A 20,951-nucleotide genomic window follows, 5' to 3' on the forward strand; every position below is an offset into this window, starting at 1 on the left:
ACCCAGGCATATATACTACTATTCTCTCCCGGTGTAACCCAGGCACATATACTACTGCTCTCTCCCGATGTAACCCAGGGACATATACTACTGCTCTCTCCCGGTGTAACCCAGGCACATATACTACTGTTCTCTCCCGGTGTAACTCAGGCACACATATACTACTGCTCTCTCCCGGTTTAACCCAGGCACATATACTACTGCTCTCTCCTGGTGTAACCCATGGACATATACTACTGCTCTCTCCCGGTGTAACCCAGGCACATATACTACTGCTCTCTCCCAGTGTAACGGGCACATATACTACTGCTCTCTCCTGGTGTAACCCAGGCATATATACTACTGCTCCCGGTGTAACCCAGGCACATATACTACTGCTCTCTCCTGGTGTAACCCAGGCACATATACTACTGCTCTCTCCCGGTGTAACCCATGCACATATACTACTGCTCTCTCCCGATATAACACATGCACCATAAAAAATCTGATTTGTCCCATGACCACCAACCCGTGGCACCCCGGCAGATGCACTGCAGCACCCAGTATGGGTGCTACTATATTAACTCATTCACTTCCATGCATTTCCTGTGGACCGGTTACCCAGTTCGCTAATGATTTGTCTTCTCTTCCCTCACAGGAATCCCAAATACAAGGATCTGTTTGCAGTCGGACATGGTTCTTGTAAGTCTCTGTCACATTCTGACTTGTTGTTACCATAACTGTACTGACGCATTGACGCATTGAGCCAGGTCATCAATTAGCCCCAAGTCTCCTTTACACAATGTAGGAAGCTGTGTCACAGTGCCCCTTTCTTCCCGGTCCTGAACATGCCCCTGAATCAGTAACCCACTGATTCATCGGGTAAATGTCACCTTTACATCCACCGATTCAGTTATATGAAGAGCTTAATTCTCCTCATAACTGTCTGTATTACATGTGCCCTGAGAGTGGGAGGACACCGGTACTTTCTGTATTACATGTGTCCTGAGAGTAAGGGGACACCGGGACTGTCTGTATTACACGTGTCCTGAGAGTGAGAGGACACCGGGACTGTCTGTATTACACGTGCCCTGAGAGTGAGGGGACACTGGGACTGTCTGTATTACATGTGCCCTGAGAGTGAGAGGACACCGGGACTGTCTGTATTACATGTGCCCTGAGAGTGAGAGGACACCGGGACTATCTGTATTACACGTGCCCTGAGAGTGAGGGGACACCGGGACTGTCTGTATTACACGTGTCCTGAGAGTGAGGGGACACTGGGACTGTCTGTATTACACGTGTCCTGAGAGTGAGGGGATACCGGAACTGTCTGTATTACACGTGTCCTGAGAGTGAGGGGACACCAGGACTGTCTGTATTACATGTGCCCTGAGAGTGAGAGGACACCAGGACTGTATGTATTACACATGCCCTGAGAGTGAGGGGACACCGGGACTGTCTGTATTACACGTGTCCTGAGAGTGAGGGGACCCTGGGACTGTCTGTATTACACGTGTCCTGAGAGTGAGGGGACACCGGGACTGTCTGTATTACACGTGTCCTGAGAGTGATGGGGACACCGGGACTATCTGTATTACACGTGTCCTGAGAGTGAGGGGACACCGGGACTGTCTGTATTACACGTGCCCTGAGGGTGAGGGGACACCGGGACTGTCTATATTACATGTGTCCTGAGAGTGAGGGGACACCGGGACTGTCTGTATTACACGTGTCCTGAGAGTGAGAGGACACCGGGACTGTCTGTATTACACGTGTCCTGAGAGTGAGAGGACACCGGGACTGTCTGTATTACACGTGTCCTGAGAGTGAGAGGACACCGGGACTGTCTGTATTACACGTGTCCTGAGAGTGAGGGGACACCGGGACTGTCTGTATTACACGTGTCCTGAGAGTGAGGGGACACCGGGACTGTCTGTAGTACATGTGCCCTGAGAGTGAGGGGACACCGGGACTGTCTGTATTACACGTGTCCTGAGAGTGAGGGGACACCGGGACTGTCTGTATTACACGTGCCCTGAGAGTGAGGAGACACCGGGACTGTCTGTATTCCACGTGTCCTGAGAGTGAGGGGACACCGGGACTGTCTGTATTACACGTGTCCTGAGAGTGAGGGGACACCGGGACTGTCTGTAATACACGTGTCCTGAGAGTGAGGGGACACTGAGACTGTCTGTATTACACGTGTCCTGAGAGTGAGGGGACACCGAGACTGTCTGTATTACATGTGTCCTGAGAGTGAGGGGACGCCTGGACTGTCTGTATTACACGTGCCCTGAGAGTGAGAGGACACCGGGACTGTCTGTATTACACGTGTACTGAGAGTGAGGGGACACCGGGACCGTCTGTATTACACGTGCCCTGAGAGTGAGAGGACACCGGGACTGTCTGTATTACACGTGTCCTGAGAGTGAGAGGACACCGGGACTGTCTGTATTACACGTGTCCTGAGAGTGAGGGGATACCGGAACTGTCTGTATTACACGTGTCCTGAGAGTGAGGGGACACCAGGACTGTCTGTATTACATGTGCCCTGAGAGTGAGAGGACACCAGGACTGTATGTATTACACATGCCCTGAGAGTGAGGGGACACCGGGACTGTCTGTATTACACGTGTCCTGAGAGTGAGGGGACCCTGGGACTGTCTGTATTACACGTGTCCTGAGAGTGAGGGGACACCGGGACTGTCTGTATTACACGTGTCCTGAGAGTGAGGGGACACCGGGACTATCTGTATTACACGTGTCCTGAGAGTGAGGGGACACCGGGACTGTCTGTATTACACGTGCCCTGAGGGTGAGGGGACACCGGGACTGTCTATATTACATGTGTCCTGAGAGTGAGGGGACACCGGGACTGTCTATATTACACGTGTCCTGAGAGTGAGAGGACACCGGGACTGTCTGTATTACACGTGTCCTGAGAGTGAGAGGACACCGGGACTGTCTGTATTACACGTGTCCTGAGAGTGAGAGGACACCGGGACTGTCTGTATTACACGTGTCCTGAGAGTGAGGGGACACCGGGACTGTCTGTATTACACGTGCCCTGAGAGTGAGGAGACACCGGGACTGTCTGTATTCCACGTGTCCTGAGAGTGAGGGGACACCGGGACTGTCTGTATTACACGTGTCCTGAGAGTGAGGGGACACCGGGACTGTCTGTATTACACGTGTCCTGAGAGTGAGGGGACACTGAGACTGTCTGTATTACACGTGTCCTGAGAGTGAGGGGACACCGAGACTGTCTGTATTACATGTGTCCTGAGAGTGAGGGGACACCTGGACTGTCTGTATTACACGTGCCCTGAGAGTGAGAGGACACCGGGACTGTCTGTATTACACGTGTACTGAGAGTGAGGGGACACCGGGACCGTCTGTATTACACGTGCCCTGAGAGTGAGAGGACACCGGGACTGTCTGTATTACACGTGTCCTGAGAGTGAGAGGACACCGGGACTGTCTGTATTACACGTGTCCTGAGAGTGAGGGGACACCGGGACTGTCTGTATTACACGTGTCCTGAGAGTGAGGGGACACTGGGACTGTCTGTATTACACGTGCCCTGAGAGTGAGGGGACACTGGGACTGGCTGTATTACACGTGTCCTGAGAGTGAGGGGACACCGGGACTGGCTGTATTACACGTGTCCTGAGAGTGAGGGGACACCGGGACTGGCTGTATTACACGTGTCCTGAGAGTGAGGGGACACCGGGACCGGCTGTATTACACGTGTCCTGAGAGTGAGGGGACACCGGGACCGTCTCTATTATACGTGTCCTGAGAGTGAGGGGACACCGGGACCGTCTGTATTACACGTGTCCTGAGAGTGAGGGGACATCGGGACCGTCTGTATTACACATTTCCTGAGAGTGAGGGGACACCGGGACCATCTGTATTACATGTGTCCTGAGAGTGAGGGGACACCGAGACCGTCTGTATTACACGTGCCCTGAGAGTGAGGAGACACTGAGACCGTCTGTATTACACGTGCCCTGAGAGTGAGGGGACACCGGGACCGTCTGTGTTACACGTGTCCTGAGAGTGAGGGGACATCGGGACCGTCTGTATTACACGTGTCCTGAGAGTGAGGGGACACCGGGACCGTCTGTATTACACGTGCCCTGAGAGTGAGGAGACACTGAGACCGTCTGTATTACACGTGCCCTGAGAGTGAGGGGACACCGGGACTGTCTGTATTACACGTGTCCTGAGAGTGAGGGGACATCGGGACCGTCTGTATTACACGTTTCCTGAGAGTGAGGGGACACCGGGACCGTCTGTATTACGTGTCCTGAGAGTGAGGGGACACCGAGACCGTCTGTATTACACGTGCCCTGAGAGTGAGGAGACACTGAGACCGTCTGTATTACACGTGCCCTGAGAGTGAGGGGACACCGGGACCGTCTGTATTACACGTTTCCTGAGAGTGAGGGGACACCGGGACTGTCTGTATTACACGTGTCCTGAGAGTGAGGGGACACCGGGACTGTCTGTATTACACGTGTCCTGAGAGTGAGGGGACATCGGGACCGTCTGTATTACACGTGTCCTGAGAGTGAGGGGACACCGGGACCGTCTGTATTACATGTGTCCTGAGAGTGAGGGGACACCGAGACCGTCTGTATTACACGTGCCCTGAGAGTGAGGAGACACGGAGACCGTCTGTATTACACATGCCCTGAGAGTGAGGGGACACCGGGACTGTCTGTATTACACGTGTCCTGAGAGTGAGGGGACACCGGGACTGTCTGTATTACACGTGTCCTGAGAGTGAGGGGACATCGGGACCGTCTGTATTACACGTGTCCTGAGAGTGAGGGGACACCGGGACCGTCTGTATTACATGTGTCCTGAGAGTGAGGGGACACCGAGACCGTCTGTATTACACGTGCCCTGAGAGTGAGGAGACACTGAGACCGTCTGTATTACACGTGCCCTGAGAGTGAGGGGACACCGGGACTGTCTGTATTACACGTTTCCTGAGAGTGAGGAGACACTGAGACCGTCTGTATTACACGTGTCCTGAGAGTGAGAGGACACCGGGACTGTCTGTATTACACGTGTCCTGAGAGTGAGGAGACACCGGGACTGTCTGTATTACACGTGTCCTGAGAGTGAGAGGACACCGGGACTGTCAGTATTACACGTGTCCTGAGAGTGAGGGGACGCCGGGACTGTCTGTATTACACATGTCCTGAGAGTGAGGGGACACCGGGACTGTCTGTATTACACGTGTCCTGTGAGAGAGGAGACACCGGGACTGTCTGTATTACACGTGTCCTGAGAGTGAGGAGACACTGAGACCGTCTGTATTACACGTGTCCTGAGAGTGAGAGGACACCGGGACTGTCTGTATTACACGTGTCCTGAGAGTGAGGAGACACTGAGACCGTCTGTATTACACGTGTCCTGAGAGTGAATGCTCCCATTTATTAGGCTGGGGCCACACATAGCGGCCAAGCGGGTCCCGCTAAATGGGACCCGCTTGGTCGGGAGGGGGGGTCTATGTGCACACAGATCCTGTTCTGCAGGTTGCTTCAGAACAGGGTCCGGCCAGTTACACATGGGATTTCAGTGGAATAGAGTACGGCCGTGCCGCACTCTGTGAACACATACATTGAAATGTATGTGTTCTCACTGAAATCCCACCGTCCTGTCATCTGGCCCAACCGCAGCGGGACTGCCGCACATATGTGGGTGCCCATATGCAGTCTACTTGCAGCCAGGCGGGTCCCGCTGAACGGGACCCGTTTGTCCACTATTTGTGGCTCTATACTTAAAGTTGCAAAAAAATATTTTTCTCTATCGTCCTAGTGGATGCTGGGGTTCCTGAAAGGACCATGGGGAATAGCGGCTCCGCAGGAGACAGGGCACAAAAAGTAAAGCTTTAGGATCAGGTGGTGTGCACTGGCTCCTCCCCCTATGACCCTCCTCCAAGCCTCAGTTAGATTTTTGTGCCCGGCCGAGAAGGGTGCAATCTAGGTGGCTCTCCTAAAGAGCTGCTTAGAAAAGTTTAGCTTAGGTTTTTTATTTTACAGTGAGTCCTGCTGGCAACAGGATCACTGCAACGAGGGACTTAGGGGAGAAGAAGTGAACTCACCTGCGTGCAGGATGGATTGGCTTCTTGGCTACTGGACATTAGCTCCAGAGGGACGATCACAGGTACAGCCTGGATGGTCACCGGAGCCTCGCCGCCGGCCCCCTTGCAGATGCTGAAACGAGAAGAGGTCCAGAATCGGCGGCAGAAGACTCCTCAGTCTTCTTAAGGTAGCGCACAGCACTGCAGCTGTGCGCCATTTTCCTCTCAGCACACTTCACACGGCAGTCACTGAGGGTGCAGGGCGCTGGGAGGGGGGCGCCCTGGGAGGCAAATGAAAACCTTTTTTGGCTAAAAATACCTCACATATAGCCTCCGGGGGCTATATGGAGATATTTAACCCCTGCCAGAATCCGTTAAGAGCGGGAGACGAGGCCGCCGAAAAAGGGGCGGGGCCTATCTCCTCAGCACACAGCGCCATTTTCCCTCACAGAAAGGCTGGAGGGAAGGCTCCCAGGCTCTCCCCTGCACTGCACTACAGAAACAGGGTTAAAACAGAGAGGGGGGGCACTAATTTGGCGTTAGAAATATATAAAAAAGATGCTATAAGGGAAAACACTTATATAAGGTTGTCCCTATATAATTATAGCGTTTTTGGTGTGTGCTGGCAAACTCTCCCTCTGTCTCTCCAAAGGGCTAGTGGGTCCTGTCCTCTATCAGAGCATTCCCTGTGTGTGTGCTGTGTGTCGGTACGTGTGTGTCGACATGTATGAGGACGATGTTGGTGAGGAGGCGGAGCAATTGCCTGTAATGGTGATGTCACTCTCTAGGGAGTCGACACCGGAATGGATGGCTTATTTAGGGAATTACGTGATAATGTCAACACGCGCCAAGGTCGGTTGACGACATGAGACGGCCGACAAACAATTAGTACCGGTCCAGACGTCTCAAAAACACCGTCAGGGGTTTTAAAACGCCCGTTTACTTTAGTCGGTCGACACAGACACAGACAGGGACACTGAATCCAGTGTCGACGGTGAATAAACAAACGTATTCCTTATTAGGGCCACACGTTAAGGGCAATGAAGGAGGTGTTACATATTTCTGATACTACAAGTACCACAAAAGAGGGTATTATGTGGGATGTGAAAAAACTACCGTAGTTTTTCCTGAATCAGATAAATTAAATGAAGTGTGTGATGATGCGTGGGTTCCCCCCGATAGAAAATAGGGGCGGTATACCCTTTCCCGCCAGAAGTTAGGGCGCGTTGGGAAACACCCCTTAGGGTGGATAAGGCGCTCACACGCTTATCAGAACAAGTGGCGGTACCGTCTATAGATAGGGCCGTCCTCAAGGAGCCAGCTGACAGGAGGCTGGAAAAATATCATAAAAAGTATATACACACATACTGGTGTTATACTGCGACCAGCGATCGCCTCAGCCTGGATGTGCAGAGCTGGGGTGGCTTGGTCGGATTCCCTGACTAAAAATATTGATACCCTTGACAGGGACAGTATTTTATTGACTATAGAGCATTTAAAGGATGTATTTCTATATATGCGAGATGCACAGAGGGATATTTGCACTCTGGCATCAAGAGTAAGTGCGATGTCCATATCTGCCAGAAGATGTTTATGGACACGACAGTGGTCAGGTGATGCAGATTCCAAACGGCACAAAGGTGTATTGCCGTATAAAGGAAAAGGAGTTATTTGGGGTCGGTCCATCGGACCTGGTGGCCACGGCAACTGCTGGAAAATCCACCGTTTTTACCCTAAGTCACATCTCTGCAGAAAAAGACACCGTCTTTTCAGCTTCAGTCCTTTCGTCCCTATAAGAGTCATATCTGCCCAGGGATAGAGGAAAGGGAAGAAGACTGCAGCAGGCAGCCCATTCCCAGGAACAGAAGCGTTCCACCGCTTCTGACAAGCTCTCAGCATGACGCTGAGACCGTACAGGACCCCTGGATCCTACAAGTAGTATCCCAGGGGTACAGTTTGGAATGTCGAGACGTTTCCCCTGCGCAGGCTCCTGAAGTCTGCTTTACCAAGGTCTCCCTCCGACAAGGAGGCAGTATGGGAAACAATTCACAAGCTGTATTCCCAGCAGGTGATAATTAAATTACCCCTCCTACAACAAGAAAAGGGGTATTATTCCACACTATATTGTGGTACTGAAGCCAGAAGGCTAGGTGAGACTTATTCTAAATCTAAAAAAATTTGAACACTTACAAAGGTTCAAATCAAGATGGAGTCACTCAGAGCAGTGGTAACGAACCGGGATCCATGTCCCAAATTTGCCCTTATCACTAAGGGTACCTCAGGTTCGTGGTACAGAACTGTCACTATCAGTTTCAGACGCTGCCGTTTGGATTGTCTACGGCACCCCGGGTCTTTACCAAGGTAATGGCCGAAATGATGGTTCTTCTTCGAAGAAAAGGCGTCTTAATTATCCCTTACTTGGACGATCTCCTGATAAGGGCAAAGTCCAGGGAACAGTTGGAGGTCGGAGTAGCACTATCTCGGATACTGTTACAACAGCAGGGGTGGATTCTAAATATTCCAAAATCGCAGCTGATCCCGACAACAAGTCTCCTGTGCTTAGGGATGATTCTGGACACAGTCCAGAAAAAGGTGTTTCTCCCGGAAGAGAAAGCCAGGGAGTTATCCGAGCTAGTCAGGAACCTCCTAAAATCAGTGCATCATTGCACAAGGGCCATGGTAAAAAAAAAAAAAAAAAAAAATGGTGACTTCCTTCGAAGCAATTCCAGTCGGCAGATTTCATGCAAGAACTTTTCAGTGGGATCTGCTGGACAAATGGTCCGGATCGCATCTTCAGATGCATCAGCGGATAACCCTATATCCAAGGACAAGGGTGTCTCTCCTGTGGTGGTTACAGAGTGCTCATCTTCTAGAGGGCCGCAGATTCGGCATTCAGTTTTGGATGTTGGTGACCACGGAGGCCAGCCCGAGAGGCTGGGGAGCAGTCACACAAAGAAAAAAATTTCCAGGGAGTGTGATCAAGTCTGGAGATTTTTCTCCACATAAATATAGCTAAGGGTAAATTTATAATGCTCTAAGCTTAGCAAGACCTCTGCTTCAAGGTCAGCCGGTATTGATCCAGTGGGATAAAACATCACGGCAGTCGCCCACGTAAATAGACAGGGCGGCACAAGAAGCAGGAGGGCAGTGGCAAAAACTGCAAGGACTTTTCGCTGGGCGGAAAATCATGTGATAGCACTGTCAGCAGTGTTTCATTCCGGGAATGGAAACTGGGAAGCAGACTTCCTCAGTAGGCACGACCTCCACCCGGCAGAGTGGGAACTTCATGGGGAAGTTTTCCACATAATTGTAAACCGTTGGGAATTACCAAAGGTGGACATGATGGCGTCCCGTCTGAACAAAAAACGGGACAGGTATTGCGCCAGGTTAAGAGACCCTCAGGCAATAGCTGTGGACGGTCTGGTAACACCGTGGGTGTACCAGTCGGTGTATGTGTTCCATCCTCTGCTTTTCATACCTAAGGTACTGAGAATTATAAGACGTAGAGGAGTAAGAACTATACTCATGGCTCCGGATTGGCCAAGAAGGACTTGGTACCCGGAACTTCAAGAGCTGCTCACAGAGGACTTATGGCCTCTGCCGCTAAGAAGGGACTTGTTTCAGCAAATACCATGTCTGTTCCAAGACTTACCGCAGCTGCGTTTGACGGCATGGCGGTGGAACGCCGGATCCTAAGGGAAAAGGCATTCAGGAAGAGGTCATTCCTACCCTGGTCAAAGCCAGAAAGGAGGTGACCGCACAACATTATCACCACATGTGGCGAAAATATGTTGCGTGGTGTGAGGCCAGGAAGGCCCCACGAAGAAATTTCAACTCGGTCGATTCCTGCATTTCCTGCAAACAGGAGTGTCTATGGGCCTCAAATTGGGGTCCATTAAGGTTCAAATTTCGGCCCTGTCGATTTTTCTTCCAGAAAGAATTGGCTTCAGTTACTGAAGTCCAGAAGTTTGTCAAGGGAGTATTGCATATACAACCCCCTTTTGTGCCTCCAGTGGCACTGTGGGATCTCAACGTAGTTCTGGGATTCCTCAAAACACATTGGTTTAAAACCAGTCAAATCTGTGGATTTGAAGCATCTCACATGAAAAGTGAACATGCTCTTGGACCTGGCCTGGACCAGGCGAGTGTCAAATTGGTGGTTTTTTTCTCAAAAAAGCCCATATCTGTTTGTCCATTCGGACAGGGCAGAGCTGCGGACTCGTCCCCAGTTCTCTCCCTAAGGTGGTGTCAGTGTTTCACCTGAACCAGCTTATTGTGGTGTCTTGCGCCTACTAGGGACTTGGAGGACTCCAAGTTGCTAGATGTGGTCAGGGCCCTGAAAATATAGGTTCCAGGACGGCTGGAGTCAGGAAAACTGACTTGCTGTTATCCTGTATGCACCCAACAAACTGGGTGCTCTTGCTTTTAAGCAGACTTTTGCTAGTTGGATGTGTAATACAATTCAGCTTGCACATTCTGTGGCAGGCCTGCCACAGCCAAAATATGTAAATGCCCATTCCACAAGGAAGGTGGGCTCATCTTGGGCGGCTGCCGAGGGGTCTCGGCTTTAAAACTTTGCCGAGCGGCTATTTAGTCAGGGGCAAACACGTTTGTAAAATCCTACAAATTTGATACCCTGGCTAAGGAGGACCTGGAGTTCTCTCATTCAGTGCTGCAGAGTCATCCGCACTCTCCCGCCCGTTTGGGAGCTTTGGTATAATCCCCATGGTCCTTTCAGGAACCCCAGCATCCACTAGGACGATAGAGAAAATAAGAATTTACTTACCGATAATTCTATTTCTCGGAGTCCGTAGTGGATGCTGGGCGCCCATCCCAAGTGCGGATTATCTGCATTACTTGTACATAGTTACAAAAATCGGGTTATTATTGTTGTGAGCCATCTTTTCAGAGGCTCCGCTGTTATCATACTGTTAACTGGGTTCAGATCACAGGTTGTACAGTGTGATTGGTGTGGCTGGTATGAGTCTTACCCGGGATTCATAAATCCTTCCTTATTGTGTACGCTCGTCCGGGCACAGTACCTAACTGAGGCTTGGAGGAGGGTCATAGGGGGAGGAGCCAGTGCACACCACCTGATCCTAAAGCTTTACTTTTTGTGCCCTGTCTCCTGCGGAGCCGCTATTCCCCATGGTCCTTTCAGGAACCCCAGCATCCACTACGGACTCCGAGAAATAGAATTATCGGTAAGTAAATTCTTATTTTAAAATTCACAGTATAATACAACAAATAAGTAAATAATATTTTACATCATAACACATAATAAATTATAATGCATAACATAAATTTATGCAATCTGCAATATAGCAAAGGGTTTCACGTGGCCCCACCAATTTGACCACCTGACAGCATCCACCCTTTCTCTGTCTAGAACCATCATCCGCTCCACCTCGTGCAGAATTAAATCCACCACCACTTCACAAGGAAGGATTTTATTTCTTAGGGAAACCTGACACCGTGCCATCCAAGTGTGATATCTAACTGCTAAACTGACTAAATAAATTGTGGTCAAATTAAATACACCATATCTTTTGAATGCTCCATAAGCCCACTCTGGGTAACTAAGCCCCGAAAGACACGGGATACGTAAAGCTCCTGAAACTCTCTTGTAAACTGTTACATTAAAGGGGCACTTGATCAGGAAATGGTCCATTGTCTCCACCTCCCCTAGACATTCCTCCCGTGGACAACCACGATCATTGGCATTTTCCACATCATGTTTCCCTTCATGTAAAGCTTCCCATGGAAAGAAAGCCAAGCAATATCTCTGAAATCTGTTGGTTTCCTTTCTGAATTTATGAGAGCTAATCCAGCAGAAGCGATATCACTTGGGCAATCCCTTAGTGACCGCGGAACATGAAAGTGGGTTTGCAAAATCCTCTCGTCCAACTCCTTCATGGAAAGGCTTTTGACTTTCCTCACTGCCAGACCCCAACACTTTGCCACCTTCAAGCTCTGGACAGCGTAGATCAGAAGATACAGACGTGTCCTCATACATTTTGCCTCAATACGCCATGCAGTGGGAGATGGCTGGTGAGTGAGCTGACTGGTCGTGCGCAACTCCGTTAGCATTGGTCGTCTTATTCGCATCTCTATGTGGATACAGTAGGACGCACAAGCAGACTCTGCTGATTATAATGATATGCGGCATGTCTACATTCTGTGTGTGTGTCTGCGTGGTCAATCCTGTTGTCTTTTTTGGTACAACTTTTTTTAATCTTGGAGTTTATTGTTGTTATTATTACATTTTATTTATAAGGCGCCACAAGTGTTTGGCAGCGCCGTACAAAGGACAGTACAGGGAGACAAGACTTACATTACAGTAAATAAATAACAGAAGTAGAGTACAGGTAACATAGAGCACCACAATTCTCATACATAATACAGCTAGGATGTAAGTAGTGAGGGAGTGATCAGCGTACTACTAGGGGCTGGCGGCCATAGATAGAGAGGAGCCTTTACCAGCAGGAGAGAAAGCGGTAATGATGGTCACTGAGTAGGAGAGAGCTGCGAGTGATATGTGTGGAGAAGAGGGCTTAGATAACAAGAGGACAGAGGGCCCTGCTCTGAGGAGCTAACAATCTAGTGGGAAGGGGTGACAGACAGATGACATGAGGTGCAAGCAAGCGGGAGGTAGCCTGATGGCAGTATGTAAGCAAAGCAGAGAGCGGCCTCAGGGCAGGGGGATGGAGGAGCGGCCTCAGGGCAGGGGGGTGGAGGAGCGGCCTCAGGGCAGGGGGGTGGAGGAGCGGCCTCAGGGCAGGGGGATGGAGGAGCGGCCTCAGGGCAGGGGGATGGAGGAGCGGCCTCAGGGCAGGGGGATGGAGGAGCAGCCTCGGGGCAGGGGGTGGAGGCGTGGCCTCAGGACTAGGTTATGCATCGGGAGGGTATGCTTTGATGAATAGGTGGGTTTTCAGTGCCCGTTTGAAGCTTTGCAAGGTCGGGGAGAGTCTAATGGAGCGGGGGAGTGCGTTCCACTGAAGGGGTGCAGCACGGGCATAGTCTTGAACTAGAGCATGGGAAGCAGTGACCAGAGGAGAGGTGACGGTCATTGGCCGACTGTAGTGGGTGGGAGGGAGTATGAAGAGAGAGGAGGTTGGAGATGTAGGGAGCAGTGGAATTAGAGATGGCCTTGTATGTGAGGGTGAGGAGTGTGAAGAGGATTCTGTAGGGGAATGGGAGCCAGTGCAGGTATTGGGAAAGGGGAGCGGAAGATGTGGAGCGGAGGGAGAGGAAGATAAGCCTAGCTGCAGAGTTCAGGACAGATTGGAGGGGAGCGAGATGGGAGCAAGTGAGGCCAGTGAGGAGAACGTTGCAGTAGTCAAGTCGTGAGATGACCAGTGAGTGGATGATGAGTTTAGTTGCACTCTGGGAGAGAAATGGTCTGATGCGAGCAATGCTGCATAGCTGGAACCGACAGGATTGTGCCAGAGCTTGGATGTGGGGTGCGAAGGAGAGGAAGGAGTCAAGAGTGACGCCCAGGCAGCGGAGTTGGGGAACGGGGAAGATGATGGTGTTGTCAACAGTGATAGAGATATTGGTAGGGGGTCTTGCTCTGGCTGGATGAAAGATGATGAGTTCAGTTTTGTCCTTGTTGAGCTTCAGAGAGCGCTCAGACATCCAGGAGGAGATGGCGGAGAGGCAGCTGGAAACCTGAGAGAGGACAGAGGGGGACAGATCAGGAGAGGAGAGGTAGAATTGTGTGTCATCAACGTAGAGGGGGTATTGAAGGCCAAAGGAGTTAATGAGCGCACCCAGGGAAGTTAGTGTACAGGGAGAACAGAAGAGGGCCGAGGACAGAACCCTCAGGGACACCAACAGGAACGATGGAAGGGTGTGAGGTGGTGCCGGAGGCAGACACAGAGAAGGAGCGGTTAGTGAGGTAAGAGGTAAACCAGTCAAGGACAGTGCTAGAGAGGCCAGCGTTTTGGAGTGTGGAGGAGGAGAGGGTGATCTACGGTGTCAAAGGCAGCAGAGAGGTCCAGAAGGATAAGCAGCGGAACTGTTAGAAACTCCTCCTCGATGGGTAAGTGGATTTGAGGTTTGGATGTCCTCAAACTTTGTTTAGGTGATGTAATCCCCAAATTCAGAAAGGGTACAGATGTGTCCACTTATATCCAGCCTCCCTGCACGTTAAACGTGACGCACAAGCAGGTTATGCTAAGTAACATTATATGTGGCATGCCTATGTTCTGTGTGCGACCGCGGCTGTATCTGCATACGACATGCTACATTACATAGAAATCACTGTCACGTACCATTTCGTATGCAGATACAGCCGCAGACACACACAGATTATAGGCATGCCGCATGTCATTATAATCAGCAGAGTCTGCTTGTGCATCCTATTCACATAGCGATGCAAATAAGATGCATTTTCGCAAAAAGGGCTCCGGAAGCTAACCTAGTTGCATAGGACCTGTCAGCTCACACCATGCTTCACCGCTATTGATGCACAATTTATGAGGACACATCTGTACTAATTCTGGACTTGCAATTACAAAAAATCAATCTCAATCGTATTGAAAATTTCAAAGGCCATAAAATGAGCACGTGCAGAAACTACGGAAGCCACATTGATGGTGGCACATCGTTTGGGTTGGGGATCCATGTGTCTTTGGGTTATAGAAGCAGGACCCTGCTCGCTTTTCCTTTACAGTCCTCGCTGTGACCCCCCTAGAGGATCCAGCATTCTGACTAGCCACCTCCTTATAAGTGACTTTACCATTCTTAACCACCATTTTCCCAGAGTCCTCACTAGGAAGGGGTCCTGGGTCTGGCGGTTCACAAGTAGACTTAATTACCAGGCACTGATCACCCAGTACCTTATCTTCCAGTGGAATACTTGGACCAATTACTGAACCAGATGATTCTAAGCTATCAGTCTGAGATACAGGGGCTACTTCAGGTTGGATCACAAATCGAAGCGTCACGTGGGCGGTGCGAACTGGGGCGTATCGGGGGCGTGATCATGGCGGCTGCGTGATGTCACACGAGAACATGGTGGTGGGCTTCCTGCAGGAGTCATCCTTACTGAATTAGGCCCGCAATCAGATCCCCCCACCACCACTTATCTTCACACCACTTAGGTCACTTCCTTCCCCCATACTTTCCACACTTTCTTTAACAAGCTCTGTACCAGCTGGGTCCCATTCCAGACTATCCTGGATTTCCACATCATAATCCATTTCTTTCCAATATTGTTTTTCTTTTCCTTCCTGCTTTTCCCCTGCACCACCCCTACCTTTGGTCTTACTACCACTTTCCTTGCTTTGCGTCTAAAAACGTCTCTCCCCCATTTCTAACAATTTCCTCATCTGCAGTACAAAGGTCAAACCGGTTACTGAAACTCACTTGTGCTTCCTCCCCCTTTCTCTTTTTCTTAGAATGTTTCTTTACTTGTTGAAAGGAATCCTTCTGGTTTACTACAGTAGAATTGTCCACTACCACAACCGGTGTTACTTTCTAATTCTCAGTTTTCTGATTTCCCTTCTGATCTTCTGCTTCCTCACATATTACCCACTGAAATGTCTGCTTCTGGCCGTCTTTCCTTCCCCCAGTTGGCACATCGGGTCAGTGGAGAGCTAGGAACAGATCAACAGAGAATTGGGAACAGTGCCGGCTCTCTCCCCAGATCAGCGGAGACCTGGGAACAGTGCCGGCTCTCTCCCCGGATCAGCGGAGACCTGGGAACAGTGTCGGCTCTCTCCCCGGATCAGCAGAGAATTGGGAACAGTGTCGGCTCTCTCCCCGCATCAGCAGAGAATTGGGAAGTGTCGGGTCTCTCCCCAGATCAGCGGAGACCTGGGAACAGTGCCGGCTCTCTCCCCGGATCAGCAGAGACCTGGGAACAGTGCCGGCTCTCTCCCCAGATCAGCGGAGACCTGGGAACAGTGCCGGCTCTCTCCTCGGATCAGCGGAGACCTGGGAACAGTGTCGGCTCTCTCCCCGGATCAGCAGAGAATTGGGAACAGTGTCGGCTCTCTCCCCGCATCAGCAGAGAATTGGGAACAGTGTCGGGTCTCTCCCCAGATCAGCGGAGACCTGGGAACACTGCCGGCTCTCTCCCCGGATCAGCGGAGACCTGGGAACAGTGTCGGCTCTCTCCCCGGATCAGCAGAGAATTGGGAACAGTGTCGGCTCTCTCCCCGCATCAGCAGAGAATTGGGAACAGTGCCGGCTCTCTCCCCGGATCAGCAGAGAATTGGGAACAGTGCCGGCTCTCTCCCCGGATCAGCAGAGAATTGGGAACAGTGCCGGCTCTCTCCCCGGATCAGCAGAGAATTGGGAACAGTGTCGGCTCTCTCCCCGCATCAGCAGAGAATTGGGAACAGTGCCGGCTCTCTCCCCGGATCAGCAGAGAATTGGGAACAGTGCCGGCTCTCTCCCCGGATCAGCAGAGAATTGGGAACAGTGTCGGCTCTCTCCCCGCATCAGCAGAGAATTGGGAACAGTGCCGGCTCTCTCCCCGGATCAGCAGAGAATTGGGAACAGTGCCGGCTCTCTCCCCGGATCAGCAGAGAATTGGGAACAGTGCCGGCTCTCTCCCCGGATCAGCAGAGAATTGGGAACAGTGTCGCTCTCTCCCCGCATCAGCAGAGAATTGGGAACAGTGCCGGCTCTCTCCCCGGATCAGCAGAGAATTGGGAACAGTGCCGGCTCTCTCCCCGGATCAGCAGAGAATTGGGAACAGTGTCGCTCTCTCCCCGCATCAGCAGAGAATTGGGAACAGTGCCGGCTCTCTCCCCGGATCAGCAGAGAATTGGGAACAGTGCCGGCTCTCTCCCCGGATCAGCAGAGAATTGGGAACAGTGCCGGCTCTCTCCCCGGATCAGCGGAGACCTGGGAACAGTGTCGGCTCTCTCCCCGGATCAGCAGAGAATTGGGAACAGTGCCGGCTCTCTCCCCGGATCAGCAGAGAATTGGGAACAGTGCCGGCTCTCTCCCCGGATCAGCAGAGAATTGGGAACAGTGCCGGCTCTCTCCCCGGATCAGCAGAGAATTGGGAACAGTGCCGGCTCTCTCCCCGGATCAGCAGAGAATTGGGAACAGTGCCGGCTCTCTCCCCGGATCAGCAGAGAATTGGGAACAGTGCCGGCTCTCTCCCCGGATCAGCAGAGAGTTGGGAACAGTGCCGGCTCTCTCCCCGGATCAGCAGAGAGTTGGGAACAGTGCCGGCTCTCTCCCCGGATCAGCAGAGAATTGGGAACAGTGCCGGCTCTCTCCCCGGATCAGCAGAGAATTGGGAACAGTGTCGGCTCTCTCCCCGCATCAGCAGAGAATTGGGAACAGTGCCGGCTCTCTCCCCGGATCAGCAGAGAATTGGGAACAGTGCCGGCTCTCTCCCCGGATCAGCAGAGAATTGGGAACAGTGTCGGCTCTCTCCCCGCATCAGCAGAGAATTGGGAACAGTGCCGGCTCTCTCCCCGGATCAGCAGAGAATTGGGAACAGTGCCGGCTCTCTCCCCGGATCAGCAGAGAATTGGGAACAGTGCCGGCTCTCTCCCCGGATCAGCGGAGACCTGGGAACAGTGTCGGCTCTCTCCCCGGATCAGCAGAGAATTGGGAACAGTGCCGGCTCTCTCCCCGGATCAGCAGAGAATTGGGAACAGTGCCGGCTCTCTCCCCGGATCAGCAGAGAATTGGGAACAGTGCCGGCTCTCTCCCCGGATCAGCAGAGAATTGGGAACAGTGCCGGCTCTCTCCCCGGATCAGCAGAGAATTGTGAACAGTGCCGGCTCTCTCCCCGGATCAGCAGAGAATTGGGAACAGTGCCGGCTCTCTCCCCGGATCAGCAGAGAGTTGGGAACAGTGCCGGCTCTCTCCCCGGATCAGCAGAGAGTTGGGAACAGTGCCGGCTCTCTCCCCGGATCAGCAGAGAATTGGGAACAGTGCCGGCTCTCTCCCCGGATCAGCAGAGAATTGGGAACAGTGCCGGCTCTCTCCACGGATCAGCAGAGAATTGGGAACAGTGCCGGCTCTCTCCCCGGATCAGCAGAGAGTTGTGAACAGTGCCGGCTCTCTCCCCGGGTCAGCAGAGAGTTGGGAACAGTGCCGGCTCTCTCCCCGGATCAGCAGAGAGTTGGGAACAGTGCCGGCTCTCTCCCCGGATCAGCAGAGAGTTGGGAACAGTGCCGGCTCTCTCCCCGGATCAGCAGAGAGTTGGGAACAGTGCCGGCTCTCTCCCCGGATCAGCAGAGAGTTGGGAACAGTGCCGGCTCTCTCCCCGGATCAGCAGAGAGTTGGGAACATTGCCGGCTCTCTCCCCGGATCAGCAGAGAGTTGGGAACAGTGCCGGCTTTCTCCCCGGATCAGCAGAGAATTGGGAACAGTGCCGGCTCTCTCCCCGAATCAGCAGAGAGTTGGGAACAGCGCCGGCCCACTCCCCGGATCAGCAGAGAGTTGGGAACAGTGCCGGCTCTCTCCCGGGATCAGCAGAGAATTGGGAACAGTGCCGGCTCTCTCCCCGGATCAGCAGAGAATTGGGAACAGTGCCGGCTCTCTCCCCGGATCAGCAGAGAATTGGGAACAGTGCCGGCTCTCTCCCCGGATCAGCAGAGAATTGGGAACAGTGCCGGCTCTCTCCCCGGATCAGCGGAGAATTGGGAACAGTGCCGGCTCTCTCCCCGGATCAGCGGAGACCTGGGAACAGTGCCGGCTCTCTCCCCGGATCAGCGGAGACCTGGGAACAGTGTCGGCTCTCTCCCCGGATCAGCAGAGAATTGGGAACAGTGCCGGCTCTCTCCCCGGATCAGCAGAGAATTGGGAACAGTGCCGGCTCTCTCCCCGGATCAGCAGAGAATTGGGAACAGTGTCGGCTCTCTCCCCGCATCAGCAGAGAATTGGGAACAGTGCCGGCTCTCTCCCCGGATCAGCAGAGAATTGGGAACAGTGCCGGCTCTCTCCCCGGATCAGCAGAGAATTGGGAACAGTGCCGGCTCTCCCCCCGGATCAGCGGAGACCTCGGAACAGTGTCGGCTCTCTCCCCGGATCAGCAGAGAATTGGGAACAGTGCCGGCTCTCTCCCCGGATCAGCAGAGAATTGGGAACAGTGCCGGCTCTCTCCCCGGATCAGCAGAGAATTGGGAACAGTGCCGGCTCTCTCCCCGGATCAGCAGAGAATTGGGAACAGTGCCGGCTCTCTCCCCGGATCAGCAGAGAATTGGGAACAGTGCCGGCTCTCTCCCCGGATCAGCAGAGAGTTGGGAACAGTGCCGGCTCTCTCCCCATATCAGCAGAGAGTTGGGAACAGTGCCGGCTCTCTCCCCGGATCAGCAGAGAGTTGGGAACAGTGCCGGCTCTCTCCCCGGATCAGCAGAGAATTGGGAACAGTGCCGGCTCTCTCCCCGGATCAGCAGAGAATTGGGAACAGTGCCGGCTCTCTCCACGGATCAGCAGAGAGTTGGGAACAGTGCCGGCTCTCTCCCCGGATCAGCAGAGAGTTGGGAACAGTGCCGGCTCTCTCCACGGATCAGCAGAGAGTTGGGAACAGTGCCGGCTCTCTCCCCGGATCAGCAGAGAGTTGGGAACAGTGCCGGCTCTCTCCCCGGATCAGCAGAGAGTTGGGAACAGTGCCGGCTCTCTCCCCGGATCAGCAGAGAGTTGGGAACAGTGCCGGCTCTCTCCCCGGATCAGCAGAGAGTTGGGAACATTGCCGGCTCTCTCCCCGGATCAGCAGAGAGTTGGGAACAGTGCCGGCTTTCTCCCCGGATCAGCAGAGAATTGGGAACAGTGCCGGCTCTCTCCCCGGATCAGCAGAGAGTTGGGAACAGCGCCGGCCCACTCCCCGGATCAGCAGAGAGTTGGGAAGAGTGCCGGCTCTCTCCCGGGATCAGCAGAGAATTGGGAACAGTGCCGGCTCTCTCCACGGATCAGCAGAGAGTTGGGAACAGCGCCGGCCCACTCCCCAGATCAGCAGAGAGTTGGGAACAGTGCCGGCTCTCTCCCCGGATTAGCAGAGAATTGGGAACAGTGCCGGCTCTCTCCACAGATCAGCAGAGAGTTGGGAACAGCGCCGGCCCACTCCCCGGATCAGCAGAGAGTTGGGAACAGTGCCGGCTCTCTCCCGGGATCAGCAGAGAGTTGGGAACAGTGCCGGCTCTCTCCCGGGATCAGCAGAGAATTGGGAACAGTGCCGGCTCTCTCCCCGGATCAGCAGAGAGTTGGGAACAGTGCCGGCTCTCTCCCCGGATCAGCAGAGAGTTGGGAACAGTACTGGCTCTCTCCCCGGATCAGCAGAGAATTGGGAACAGCGCCGGCTCTCTCCCCGGATCAGCAGAGAATTGGGAACAATGCCGGCTCTCTCCCCGGATCAGTGGAGTCCTGGGAACAGTACCGGCTCTCTCCCCGGATCAGCAGAGAATTGGGAACAGCGCCGGCTCTCTCCCCGGATCAGCAGAGAGTTGGGAACAATGCCGGCTCTCTCCCCGAATCAGTGGAGTCCTGGGAACAGTACCGGCTCTCTCCCCGGATCAGCAGAGAATTGGGAACAGTGCCGGCTCTCTCCCTGGATCAGCAGAGAATTGGGAACAGTGCCGGATCAGCAGAGAATTGGGAACAGTACCGGCTCTCTCCCCGGATCAGCGGACACCTGGGAACATCGCTGTCCGATATGTATGAATGGTCAGCATCGCTGAACATTCCGACACTTGCATCTGTCGATTTGGACAGCTACAGGTGGCGATGCCCATACATCAAAGCAGGGACAGAGCTGTCCTTGGCTGTGGCGGGTGCTGGCTCCGGACTGCGCTGGGGATCTCGCGTGAGTAGCGAAATCCGGCGCATGCGAAGAAGAGCCGGCCGGGCAGTGAGACACAGTGCGTCGGCACTGAGCTGACGTGCTGTGTGCTCA

At 53.0% G+C, this 20,951-nt stretch overlaps 1 protein-coding gene across 3 annotated transcripts in view; it reads left to right on the plus strand.

Annotated features, from left to right (window-relative positions):
• DNAI1 (dynein axonemal intermediate chain 1) overlaps positions 1–20,951 on the plus strand; it is a 563,096-nt gene that overhangs the window by 238,889 nt on the left and 303,256 nt on the right. For all 3 annotated transcript variants that reach the window (XM_063957492.1, XM_063957493.1, XM_063957494.1), the window contains exon 13: positions 638–681. In XM_063957492.1, the coding sequence (XP_063813562.1) occupies positions 638–681 (44 nt within the window). The remainder of the gene's footprint in view (positions 1–637; positions 682–20,951) is intronic.

The sequence above is a fragment of the Pseudophryne corroboree genome, chromosome 1, assembly GCF_028390025.1.
Source record: "Pseudophryne corroboree isolate aPseCor3 chromosome 1, aPseCor3.hap2, whole genome shotgun sequence".
In the NCBI taxonomy this organism is placed as follows: Eukaryota; Metazoa; Chordata; class Amphibia; order Anura; family Myobatrachidae; genus Pseudophryne; species Pseudophryne corroboree.